The sequence below is a fragment of the Pipistrellus kuhlii genome, unplaced genomic scaffold (assembly GCF_014108245.1).
Source record: "Pipistrellus kuhlii isolate mPipKuh1 unplaced genomic scaffold, mPipKuh1.p scaffold_m20_p_6, whole genome shotgun sequence".
In the NCBI taxonomy this organism is placed as follows: domain Eukaryota; kingdom Metazoa; phylum Chordata; class Mammalia; order Chiroptera; family Vespertilionidae; genus Pipistrellus; species Pipistrellus kuhlii.
Window position 1 is genome coordinate 46,357,355 of NW_023425562.1, and position 13,644 is coordinate 46,370,998.

At 43.7% G+C, this 13,644-nt stretch overlaps 1 protein-coding gene across 19 annotated transcripts in view; it reads right to left on the minus strand.

The window, feature by feature from the left end:
• ZNF532 (zinc finger protein 532) overlaps positions 1 to 13,644 on the minus strand; it is a 92,781-nt gene that overhangs the window by 19,594 nt on the left and 59,543 nt on the right. For 13 of the 19 annotated variants that reach the window (XM_045574814.1, XM_045574812.1, XM_045574805.1 and 10 more), the window contains 2 exons: positions 9,727 to 9,889; positions 6,054 to 6,338 (listed from right to left, as the gene is read on the minus strand). The exons of 1 other annotated variant lie outside the window; for it this stretch is intronic. In XM_045574814.1, coding sequence (XP_045430770.1) covers positions 6,054 to 6,338; positions 9,727 to 9,889 — 448 coding nt within the window. Of the gene's footprint in view, positions 1 to 5,750; positions 5,820 to 6,053; positions 6,339 to 9,726; positions 9,890 to 13,644 lie in introns of those variants that run through there. 5 more of the 19 variants (XM_036419425.2, XM_036419430.2, XM_045574817.1 and 2 more) reach the window with 4 other exon arrangements.

Genomic DNA, 13,644 nt, shown 5'->3' on the forward strand with positions numbered 1-13,644 from the left:
AAACCAGGCTCCGCTCTTCTCCTGCCAAACAGGAGTTTGTTCCCACTCGTAACTTGGGGTGACTGCTGGAGAACCCACACCTGACCCTAAGACAGAGGGGAGGCCTCTGGGTTCTGAGGCAGCCTTTGGCGCAGGATTGAATTCTGGAAAAGGCCTGCAATCCTTCAGGGTCTGAGGTTTTCCCACCTGTGAGCTGAGCGGGAATTTGAAACCTCAGGTGCCTTCCAGTGTTGTCGATATTACAATTCCCTATTAAGTCAGCCTCGGCCAGAATGGCCTTAATTCTTTCACATCCCCACTTGTGGCATGTAAAATTATTGTCTGGTTTTGGGGGGCTTTGGGGTAATACTAACTTACAGACACAATCATGTGTTAAATTCTTAAAATCTAAAAACCTGATCTGCCAGTTGGATTTAGAACATATTTTCCTAAAGAAATTATAAATTAATGTTGCATTCCTGGGCAAGTACATAAAAGCCTACCCATGCAATAACAGAACTATGAAATTAGACCGATACTACCTGGTGAGATTTCAGCACCCAATGAATGAAGGAACCTAATCCCACATAAACCTGGGTTCTCTGCGTCATAAAAGAAGCTACTTTCCTCCTCCTCCCTCTGCCCCAGAGGATCTACACTCCACCTGCCAGGGAGGCCACACCAGGAGAGAGCCTGGGAACAGCCAGGGAATGAGGCTTGACAGGTAACAAGCTTTGGGGGCATCGGTCTGGGTCTGGGGCAGAAAACAGGGAGAGGCCAAGATTCTGCCAGAAGGCAAGCTTCCAGTTCTCAGCAACACGAGGAGTCAACAAAATGCAACCTCCAACAAATGAGAAGTGAAGGGGAAGAGGGAGAAAAGGAGCTAGACCCACGGCAGCCACTGACAGTGGAAGCAGAGAGGAGGAAAACTGTGACAGTGAAAGCAAGGAGGTCAGTCGCTGGCTGTAGGCAATGTTTTTAATAAGAATATTCTTAAGCCAGCAAGTCTGAGTACATTCACCCAAAGCAGACAGCGACGGCAGCCAAGTCTCCTATTTCTCCTGGCTATGGCACCAGACCAGCATCAGGGGAGTCTCTACCTCCTGAGGCCGAGGTCCATGTGAGAGATAAACAGAAAGGGCCCATTGGGAAGAGTCTTCCAGCAGTCCCGGGGGGGGGGGCACGCACTCACAGCAAAAGCCTGCGTGTTGTCTGTAAACACATTCCTCACTGCCTCCGGCTCTAGCCAGCTACTGCTCACTCACCTGGGGAGGCCTAACTGCAGAGCCACAGGAGCAAGACACACCTGGCATCTGTAGCGCTAGCATGTTAACTGATCTCCTAATACCTGTTTAACCAGTCTGTGCTGACCCAGTCCCTTTGGGCTGTCATTCAGGCCAAAGGCTCCTGTCTGCCAGCAGCAAGGTAAAAGTGAGCTGTGATCTTTGGTTACAAAAAAGAGGTGAGCCTAACTGGCCATACTGTCCATCTGAAAAAGCCTGGCTCACCAGCACTGTGGTGCATTCACTCCGCAGCACTGACTGAGAACACCTGGAGTCAGCCGGGAGCCTCGCTCTTGAGTGTTTCCCTAGAATTCTCTGAAAGTCCTGCAGGAAGAGCCTCTGTGCCCCAGGGAGCCAGCTCCAGCGACAGCCAGCCCCAAAGTCGTCCCAGGCAGCGGCTAAGCCGCCTGAGCCTCTCCAAAGCATCCGTAACTGCACAGGGAGACCGACGGTAAATTAGCAACAGCAAAGCCCTATTAGCTACAACTGCAACTCTCCAGCAAGGCGGCAGGTCCCAGTGAAGAATATAAGGCTGTTACACTCAACATCCTCCCAAAACTACAAACACACATTCGTTCATTTGATGACAGCATAAACAATTTTAACCAACACTGACCATAACCTTAATCAATCAAAGTGACGATAGATGGAAAGTCATACTAGTATTTGCTAACTGTTCCAATTCCACACTGAAAAATTCAATGAGAATAAAATTAAGCAATCTTTGAAATACTAAGCTTTTCTGCTCTGCAAAGAGCAGACTATTCAGTAGAGCGTTTGAGGAGTCTGGATTGAATCCACGTCTGCCAGTTACCAGTTGCAGAACCTGGGGTAATAAATTACTGAACCTTTCTTAAACTTCCTTTCCTTGTCTATAAAATGGGATTAGGCACGGCATGTACCTCCTGAGCCTGTGTGATGGATAGATGAGATAATAAACAGTGCATGCATGCCACGTGGCAAGCCCTCAATCAGCGTTCGCCAACCTGTCATCATCATTGTCATCATCACCTTCCGATTTAGCACAAGGCACCAAAACCATCCATTGGTATACCTCTCTAGCTCACTGGCTCAGAACATTCACATACTGTCACAATAGAGATATTTCCCTCGGTGACCCAGTAAAACCAGATCTTTCCAACAACTTCCAGCCTGGTGAAGCAAACAATTAGGCTCTCCAGAGGCACTGAGCCAAATACATTTCAAATCCCTTACTGTGTGTAGCCTGTTTCATAAATACTTCTCGTTCATTTTAAACACCGAAGGACTGTCTGGAAACTGTTTATCACTTCACACGCAGTTCCCTAGATCCTGTACCTACAGCAGAGGACACTGTGAGCTCAATAAAGCATGTATGACTCCCATTTTTAAAAAGAAGAGGAAATTACGCTGCATGTCTTCCAAATCAGCACCCATGCTGAACACACCAATTCAAGAGATATGGGTAGGCTTACTATGTGCTAGGGAGAAGCTCCCAGAGACTTTATGGTGAGAACTGAAGAGAGGAAGAAAGCCTCAAGTGTCTAATGGGAGAGGCCCCTGCAGAGCTGCAAGCACATATTCCTGGTAGGCAGCACACGCTGCCACGGAAAATGCAGGAAGAGGCCTGATTCAGTCTGAGGGAAACAAGCTTTCTTGATGTCAAGGCTGACACCTGAAGGGTTCAGATAAGTTAGCCTCCTGAGAAATGAAAAGATATGACTAGAAAAAAGAGTAGATCAGAGAAGGCAGCCAGGAAGCCACTGGACCACTCTGTGGGCAACAGGGATCACTCTGTTTTACATTTTACACAATCAGAACTGCACTTTAAAAACCTCTTTCGGGCCGAAACCGGTTTGGCTCAGTGGTAGAGCATCGGTCTGCGGACTGAAAGGTCCCGGGTTCGATTCCGGTCAAGGGCATGTACCTCGATTGCGGGCACATCCCCAGTAGGGGGTGTGCAAGAGGCAGCTGGTCCATGTTTCTCTCTCATCGAGACGTTTCTAGCTCTCTATCTCTATCCCTTCCTCTCTGTAAAAATCAATACAATATATTTTTAAAAACCTCTTTGGGGATACAGTGAGGACAACAATCCAGGCAAGAACAACGATAAATGAGTGAGGTAAAGGGGAGTAAGTGAATGGATGGGGAGAGGGAAGGAAGGAACCACCATGTCAGGTGGGATACCAAGCTCTTGACTGCAGAAGCTTGGGGGCCGGGGGTGTGGGTTCCTTATTGGGCAGGACTCAGGCTTCTGTGAGTGATCCAAGAAGCTGAAGCACTTGATAAGCAGCAAGATTCCAGAGAATGGAATGCAGGTAAGAAAACACAGCTGGAGACAGACTTGGAAGTTATCTGCACATTTACATGAGAAGTGAAGTTATGAGAGTAACTGAAATTCCCCAGAGAGACAAATGTTTCCAGGACAGAAACCATGAAAAACCCAGTAGAGTGTAGTGTTCAACACTTAGGGTAGAAAATGCTTTTAGGAAGACCTGCCAGTTGTGTGAAATAGTGCAGTGGAGTCAGTAGAGGTCAAGTCCAAAATATTTCCCTTGGACTCAACAATGAGGTCATAGGTGAGGTGAGCTTGTTGACAAAGGTGAACCTGAAACCCAACGGTGGTCCGATCAGGAGGAAGTGGAAGTGGGAAAGTGCTTGCTTGGCTGTTGGGGAGGAGGAGGAAAGACTAAGTGCAGATTTGAAGTTTAGAGAGGTGACACATGCATTCTGACAGGAGGGAAGAAGAAAGAATGGGAAGAGATACAAGTATGTCTGCAGGTAGGTGTGTGGAGGCGGATGTTCCAGACTGGCTCAGCGTGGCAGAACTCACAGGCTAGATTCTAACTCATGTTTAACCAACATTCTTTTCAGTTCACCAGCTCATTGAAAAAGACACTGCCTTCCCTCCCCCGCCTCCCTTTAGTTCTTTCAGAAGGCCATGTGAACCAAATGTGAAACTGTAATCTAATCTGATGTGCCTTATTCCAAAAGGCAGGGTCCCAACTTCTTCAAAGCTAATCCTAAAATCCTACTAAGCCAAACATTTCCTGTGCGATGAATGGCCGCACAGCGTGTGGCGCACACACATCCAGGTCCGGGCGGGTGCCATGCTGCCATCCAAAGCAAAGAGTTTAACTTAGTGTTACATTTCATCTTATAGTCTAGATCCAGTAATTGTCATATGTATAAGATAAAGACAGTTTGGGAGAAAAAAATAAAGAAACAAAAGAATTCTGAAAAGTCTAAGACCGTGACAGAAGTCTCAAATGTACAAGAGATGCAAAGACTGGATGCTGGCTAATAAATCTGTTCCTGTTGTAACATTTGTGAAATCGGTTTGGGTGCCAAGGAAAGACTTCTAGGATCATCAACACATCGGCTGTAAAATAACTACTGGTATTTACATAGATGGCTTATTATGCATTGACCCTCAAAAACTGCCTAATGCTTACAACCCAAGTTCTGAGATGCTCTGGCCTATTTAGAGTCTGAAGTTGAAATGACGAAATAAACCATGGGCTATTAATGCCATATATATTCTATAAGCAACACATTTTTATATGAAGAGATATTGAATTAAGTACAGTTAGACCAAATGTAATAAAAACATTTTTATGCCATTTATGATCACTGTGATTGACGTAGTAAAACGGTAGCTTCATGAGTAGTTCTAATAAATGATTTCAACAAATGAGATTACAAAGCAATGCTTAAAGCGCTTAATGTGACAGGGATCTTTACATTCTAATTACAAACCAATTCTTAGGTGCTCTTTACACAGGTTCCCCAAGGTCAACTAACTATGTGGGTTTATTGGTTTAAGTTAAAGTAGTAAAATGGTTTCTTTCTTTACAGTGTAATGTCTCTGAAGCCACTAATCAATCTTAGAATCACCAGTGGGACAAGCTGGTACTATGTACCTGTGGGTGCAATACATAAAGAATACAGCACCTGTGACGTATTCCTACATAAAAATTCAACCTGAATCTAATTAAATTTCTAGAAACTATGGGATAAAGAGAAACAAGTCAAACAGTATCAAAAGGAAGCCATTACCCAAATTCAGAAACTCGGGTGACATATACGCAATTTTCTTAACAACTCAACAGCACATTAAAAAATAAAATAAAATTGCTATAGAATAAGAGACATTTAAGTTATATAACAGCCGATGTAAAGCAGACTCTCTCTGAATCCTGACCAGAATAAACCAACTTTGAGAAGATCATAATAATATTTAGTTCAAGTCTAACAATGAGCATTTTTTTAAAAATTTAATACTTGGAAATGTGTATTTATTATTTTAAAAAGAGAAAAAATATACATATTGCAATTCAGATTTATCAGTGATTTTTGAGTTCCAGAGCTTCTCCTAGATACTTTACGGATGAGATCCCTCTTCCTACTACCAAACTCGAGAAATAATCACGTAAGTCATAAAATGCTACTAGCAGTTTTCAAAACATCCACTTCCTTCCCTCCTGTTTTCTTCCGTATTTGTCATGGGGCTAAAAGGTAAATTCACACCTTTGTTCTCAGTTTCCTCACCAATGTGGTGGATAGCTCACTGCCAGCCTTGGTGGGTAAAAGTAATGGAAATTATTAGCAAAATCCAGAACAGGATTGGAAGGGCTTAAATATGCCCCTTTTGTAGATAAAGAAACCGAGGCTGAGAGACACTGAGTGATTTTTGAGGTCACCCTACTACTTACTGACAGAGGCAAGCCAAGAACCCAAGTCCTGGAGGTCTGTGGGTGGGTGCGCTTCCTTACACCAAGGGGGCGGGGGTGGGGGTGGGGCTTTCACGCGTACCTTCCCGTGCTCCTTCCTCACGTGGGAAATGTAAAGATCTCTTTGCGTGAACAGGCGGTCACACTCCCAACACGTCCACCCGAGGATGGCCATTTTCTTGGGGTCCATTGGTTTCTTCACAGGAGATGGGGATTTATTTTCCAATTTCTCTTTCCCGTTCATGGATCTGACGTCCTCCTTGATTTGATTTGCTGAATTTTGAGTTGTGGGCTTAATGCTCAAAGGCAAGTTTATACCCAAGTTTGGAGGCCCTTCAATACTTTTCAACGATCCATGCATAGACTATGTCACAAAAAGAGAAGAAATATCTATCACAAATCACACCACTAAGAGAGCGCATGTGGGTTATCTCAATGCATAGGACGTTTACATGTGATTTACATTCACTCAGAAATAGTCACATATCAAGAAGAAAACCTAAGCAGAATAATGCTCTAAAAAGATAAAGTAGTAGTATTTGTATGTCAACGAAATATGCATTTCTAGTTCAAAACTATTTTTGAAAAGTTATTTGCTTATGCCATTCTAAAACTCTTTAAAGAAGGACTTCGGTACTGAATCCAGATTATTCCTGACACACCCAGTCAGCACAGGGGGTCTTCCCTGTAACAGAGCACGTCTGGGAAAGAACATTTCACTTTCACATACTGGTAGGTGTTCGAGACCCTCACTTAACCAACTTTAACAAATACCTAAGACCCGTATGCTAACAGCAAACCCTTCTCCTCCCTTTCATATTCTTGGAACACTTGTAATGGTTGAGGGGTTTGCTGGAGTTCGGGGGCAATTCTAATCTCTGTGCACCCTGTCTAGATCTATCCTTTCTTCCTGATAGCAGACTTGTGAACTAACTATACACAGTAGATACTCAAAAAGCCTTCTTAAACTGCTTAGCTGTTTATCCTCATTATCTTCAACAGCTATCTTCAGTTAAATGCTCAGGATTTCAAGTTCTACTGGGGTAAAACGAGTGCGTTTGATTCTGAAGACTGGCTCCCATTGCTTTTTGTCTTGTTTGTGTTCTAGAAGCATGGAGCAAGAACAAAGGAAGCGCACCAGCCCATGCGTCCCTGAAGTTTCTCTTTGCCTCCAGCCTCTCCTTACAACAGTGGCCAGGCTGTGGCCAGCCTCCAAGTTGTTGGCTACAGAAAGACAGGGCGGGGGGTTGTCCTCTGAGGCCCTCCAGTGCAGGCAGGACTCCTGCTTACGTTCTCAGGCCGGGTCTTCCCTAAAGAGAGCCAAGAAGTAGCCGGCCTTCCTCAGTTCTGCTCACCCCAGAGGGAAAGGGGTTCTATAACTTTCTCCTGAGCTGAGGTTACAGGTCCACCCGGTCACAGGGGCCTAAGCGGCATATCCCACACTCCTTGGCAAAGAGAAACCTGGGGTGAGACGGGATGTCTAGACTCCCTAACACTGTGCTTTGCTTCCTTTCCACCATGCAGGGCAGAGGCTTCCGGTTTTTTACAAAACAGAAGCCCTATTTTAACTCTGTTAACCATTTTACATCCCCAAACTACATCCAAGACCTAATAAGCTTTCCCTACATTTCTAGGCAAATGCATTTTTACTGAGAAGTTGAAGGAAGTATTAAAGTATTCCTTTATAAAATAATCTTATGGTGCTATAGAAATTACAGAAAAGCAGCAAAAACTTCTGCTATAACAAGAGAGCAATGGTAAGTGAAAATCAGATTATTTAAAACAAAAATTTCAATAACAAAAATATGACTTTAATTCTTTCAGAGTTGATTTTTCCTTAGCTCCAGTCACAATAAATAAGATGAATACTGTAACTTCAAAGTTGCCTTTGAACGTAAATGCCAACGTGGAATAAATCTGCATTTCACTGGAACTAAGAAGTGGCAAGCACTGGGTTAGACTGGGCAGCTAGAGACCTGCCTTGAAAGGCATGTGGGAAAACTCTGCTCCTGTGCGACTCCTCCCAACGTCTTCCTCATGACAGACTGACCATCACGGGCATTGGGCAATGAAAATAAATCCACAAGAGCTAGGTACATATCTTAAAAATAACAAAAACAGGCTGCCCCTAAAGCTTGATTTTCATTCTCACCCATCCCAAGCACACCGAGGCGGGGCAGGATTTCAAGTGCACAGAACATACTTGAAATGAGACCAATGAGTGAGTGTTCACTCCCACTATTTTCATATCATGTCCTATAAAAGTTGGGTTGAATAAAAACAATGCTTTCCTCCTGTGGCCACAGATTCTACCACTCCTCATCAGCCTCCATTTCTTGGGACCTTGTATTCCTCCAAGTTCACTATTCACACAAGGGGAGACCCTAGCCACCAAATCGATGACCCACTTCCAGGTGTAAAGGTGACTTCCAGAAAGCAAATACCTTAAAAGTCTTTTAAGGAGTAGCTTTCCTTTGCGTCCCCTCCCCCATATAATATATTAAAATATCTGGGTCTAATCCCAATGTCTCTACATTTTATTTTATTTTTTTTTTTAGCAGTTTTTAGTTTCCCCTGATCATTCATTATGCACTGTCAAGACAGTTTTATAAATTTAGCAAAAAATTTAAATATCTTATGAGGAGTGCACTGTACTTCAAGTGAGAGTGATGAAACACACCACCTAGCCCATGCGCTTTCTTGGCCCTAAGAATATGTCACACCACCACTGCCTTCGCCTGGCCTCTAGTGCGCAGACTCATGCAGACATGAAGTCCTGTGCAATAGGCACTATGCTCACATATATGAAACATGGGAAATTTCAAGGCTTAATTGTCCATTCATTTAACTAAACTTTAAAGTGAGACTAAACTAATTTAGACTTAATTTGTTCTTTTAATAAATGGACCTTTTTGTGTAATGAATTAAAACAGAGAAAAACTAAGGAGAAAGAGATTGAATTCATGATAATATTGAATTAAATTTTTAAAAACAGTTAAAATCACTTTAATCTCAGAGGTAATATATATTTTCTCCCACTCACATAGGAATAAACTTATTTTACCTACCAATGGACAGCTAAGAGGCTAGGACCAAGCTCAGGCCTTTGTGAGCTTAAAAGGCTGTAAAGAGATTTAAGTGTCCCCTTTAGGGGTTAAGAGTAAGTCGTCTAAGTTGGACATTTATTCATTTCACTAACTGAATACCACCAGGTGCTACAGCCCTGTGCTGTATCCTGGACATTTCATAGTCAACTTACATGCAACCTTGATAGAAGGGGAAAAAGAGACTAAAGATGCAGGAGCATCAATTATAATGCAAATTTAGTCGCTTAATTTCAAGGGAAAAAACCTTCATTTTTCAAAATACATCAATATTTATACATATCAGACAATCTGTCAGTCCCTTTCTATTTCTAAATCCTCTACCACACCAAGTTTCCTAAAAAAGTGAACTTCACAGTCATCATTTTCACCTATAGAAAAAGAGAACCCTATCACTTTATTATGATTTTAAAATCCGTGCATGCATTTGTTACTTTGTGTTGACCTTTCATGGTCTGCAGATCAGGCCTTGGGGATAAAAGTACCCTTCACTGGAGTGAACATGTACATTGCTCATTACCATCGACCAGCATCCATCCCTTCCCTTGACAGCCCACATGCCTTATCGTAATCTGCTGCTCACCCGTGACTTAGGACCAATGGATGGATCTGGGATTCATTTAAAAGACACGAGAGAGACGCACACACCTTGATATGGTCCATCATGAGTTGCTTCTGTGCATATAAAAGAGAACAGTCTGGACACTTGAAAACAGACACCTTCTGGTTTTCGATGTGTTGGTCAAAGTGGCGATACAACAGGGTTTGCAGGGTAAATACGGTGTCGCACATGGAACACTTATATATTATTCTAAAACAGAGAAGTGCATGGACACGTCAGTCAGCCCCCACCGCTCAAACCAAAGGAACTTTCATCTCATCTCAAGACTTCCGGAGGCAGCAGCAATGAGAACACATAAACACGGTAAGAACAAAACAGGTTAGCATTGAAATAAACCTTTGAAGGCAACTGACATCACTCAAATGCAGATCAATCTTAGTATTTTGGGCAAGGACTTGGGCACAGTTGCTTAGACGTCTAAGTGAATGACCATTTAGGACTTACAGATCTACAATGGACAGGTTTTCATAAGGTCTCCACTTGGCAGTTAACACTAAGCAAAATCACCATTTTTTTTTTTTTTTTTAAAGATCAGACAAGGAATGCTGCTCAATGGTGGTACCCTAACCTGAAAAGGATTTTGAGGAATGCAGTAAGCAGGCCCACTCCCATAACAGCCCCATAACAGCTCAAGCTGTCACTTGTGCCAAGTTTTCACCTGGACTTAATAGCAGTCTTACACTTGAATGTCAACATTCTGTTCTTAACAAAGAAAGCCCCACAGAAAAGAAAATCCACACTGCAACACCTGAGTGTGTGCTGGGCTTTCACTGGCTTAAAATACTGACTGTCCACTACAATAGATCTCCGTACCTCATGTTACCACCAAGCAGCCTCCTTAGGTTAGTTATGCACCTTAGTTATGCACCTTACCTTCAGGACATAATACATTCTATCCGATGACACCTCCCTCAGAGGCTCAGGCCAGAGCTGTCTAGAGCAGTGAATGTTCCTAGACTCCGGGCCACAACCTTCGCTTCCGGTGAATTTGACGGGTCCCTGTGAATACCCCTGCCCACAGTAGGTCGCCCACTGTTCCAAGTCACCCTGGTCCTCAGGGGAGGCCCTGGAAGACCTCTGTCTCCCTTGAAGCATGATGAGAAAAGGCGCAAAATCTTAGGGAGCAGCTTTGAAAAATGGCAGAGAAACAGTGACTGAAGATGAAAGAGATGAAAAGGGAATGCTGAGGTTTCGCTTAATGTTTCAGCAGGAAAGCTTAAGAAAGGAATGCCTCTTGTATCCACTTGTCTTTCCTCTCAGGGCCTTTTCAACCCAGCACTTCTCATGTACCCTCCACCCTCACTCTGCAAGTCTTTGTCCAAAAATTACAGATTTAACTCTTTTCTTCCTCCCATTAAATTTATGACATGTTTTTACAAGGCCTTGACATGTTAGTTTGGCACAGAGTACAAGAACCTGTGATTGGGACAGGGGCAGTTTTTAAGGTCAGACACAACTTCACCAGACTGCTTCAAGGTGGTACACCAATGTGTCATCATTAACTTCACCAGACGTGACAAAAATGATCATTCCCTCACTGTCTGAATAGCTTGGAATTTTAAACAGTCTAGTAAATAAGAGCAATTGTGTAAAAATGTTGAGATTATGTTGCAGATTATCTTTCCATGCAATGACATGGAAAGATTTTCATGAAAATTAAAATGACCGGTAAAAGAAGTATGTATGATGTGGCTGCACTTTTTAAGGGGATGTAGAAAAAGAACAGAAGGCATATATCTACCATCATCTCTGCTGGATGGCAGTACCCGTATTCCTTTCATTGTTCTGCTTATCTGTATTTCCTGGTGTTTCTGTAATTAGCACACAGCAATAAGGGAAAAAACAGCCTGAAGAAAAGAAGTAAGATGACTATGTAAGCTAAGAATTTTCTCAGGATTCTATTCTTACTTTTGGAAATAACTACTTCATGACAAATGGCATAGCTCATTTTATATATGCTCCATTCCCTTTGGAGTACAGGTTTGTTTGGTTTCATTTGTTGCCTTTTACTTAACAGCAAAGAAAGTAAAAACAGAGAATCATTTACTTGGGCTTTTTTCAAGGGAACAGGTTGTTAACGTATTATCAGAATTCTGCCCCATAAACTGCTCTAAACAGAAAGGGGAAATGTGCCACCAGCTGCACTAGATGATGCGGTAATGACATCAGCATGACAAGGACAGGCAGGCACTGCGGGTCCCCAGTGTGACGCAGAGAAGATTCCAGCCCAGGGTGCACTTCCTGGGCGCATGAGCAGCTGTTTCAGATGGAAGAACGCTGATGAGACAGGACGATTAAGTGCAATATAAAGTCCTGGATAAAAGACACTGTCTCAACCAGTAGAGAGATTTTCATGCGCTCTGTGAATTGGTTGGGAACGTAATGGACTCTGACTCTTGACTGGGAGGCAGAGGCGGGAAACACTCCCATCTTTATGTCACAAAGCCCAAGATTCCTACACAGGAGAAAGACAGACACAGAGAAGGAGCGAAATGAATGAAATGAAGATGCTGACAACTGGGGAATCCGGGGAGAGGGTAGGGGGTTGAGGGGAGGGACCGCAGGGGTTCTCCAGAGTGTTCTTCCAGCTTTTCCCTGTAGGACAGAAACTATTACGCAATGAAAAACCGATGAACCTCACGGGAGCCTCAGACACAGGAGGACAGAATATGACGATGGAGCAAACACAATGGAGTCTGCCCGGCAGTGGAGGGAAGTGCTCACAGACCATCTAAACTAGGGGTGTCGAACTCAATCAGAGAAGGGGCCAAAAATCTAAAATCCAGCCTAAATCGCGGGCCGAATGGTTTACTGAACAGTCATAAACTGTCATTGTGATGGAAACGCAGTGGAGTGCAGTGATGACAGCGCGGTGCGGGCCACATTGCAAGGCCTGGCGGGACGGATTTGGCCCGAGGGCCTTGTGTTTGACACATGTGATCTAAACGGTGCAGTACGGTGAGGAGACAGTGAGGAATGCAGGGTGTGGGTCCTCAGGGATGTGGGAATGGCAAACCTGAAAGTGTGCTTAGTCCCTGGATGTCATGAGGCTCAGTGGATGGCAGAGGAACTAGACTATAACCAAGGAGGGGAGAAAGAGTCAGGTGGGGAGGGAGGAAGGGAAGAAGAAATAGAAAGTTAAAACCAAATGCCCACACCCAAGTCCACTGGTAGCAACCAGAACTCTCCAGAAAAGAGTGCTGCTCTTGAAATGGGTGTGAAACAAATGAATAAAGGTTTTAAGCTCTGAAATCCCTGCCACAAGCCTCCTCCATCACAGACTGAACTCACCTGGGTGCAGTGCAGTGTCCTGAGCACCACACGCTGCCCTGGGAATTCACGCTGCAGCCGCGTCACAGGACACTGAGGCTCGGCTAGGGCGTCTGTCAGTGCCCGGGAACCCCAGGACCATGGTTCAGACTCCTCTATGGCCCACTCCGAAGTCCTCTACCCTGCCACTACGTGGTTCTGCACGTGTTTTCTTCATTAGGAACTTGTTCAAAAACTCTCTATTCTTATACAATTCTAAACTCTGGAGTTCTCGTTTACTCACTTACATACATTTGGAACTGGCAAATAAAAGGACGGCCCAAAGCAGCAAAAAGAAACTGCTGTCTATAAGATGTCAAGGAAAACACAAAAGCAAACAGACACAAACTGGATCACCATAAAATCCAGTAATAGACACTGAAAATGATCTCAAATTACCCAGAAAAGATGAAACCGTGTTCTAAGTTTCCTTGTATATGGCAACTTATACATGCCTGACTTATATTGAGAGCAAGAGACAGAGCACTGGACAGCACCTGGCACATAGTAACACCACATAAACGCTTATTATAAATCTGGTAATGTGCCTGTCCGGGTGGCTTGGTTGGTTAAGTATCGTCCCAGACCCCAGAAGGTTTCAGGTTCAATTCCCAGTCATGGCACATGCCTAGGTT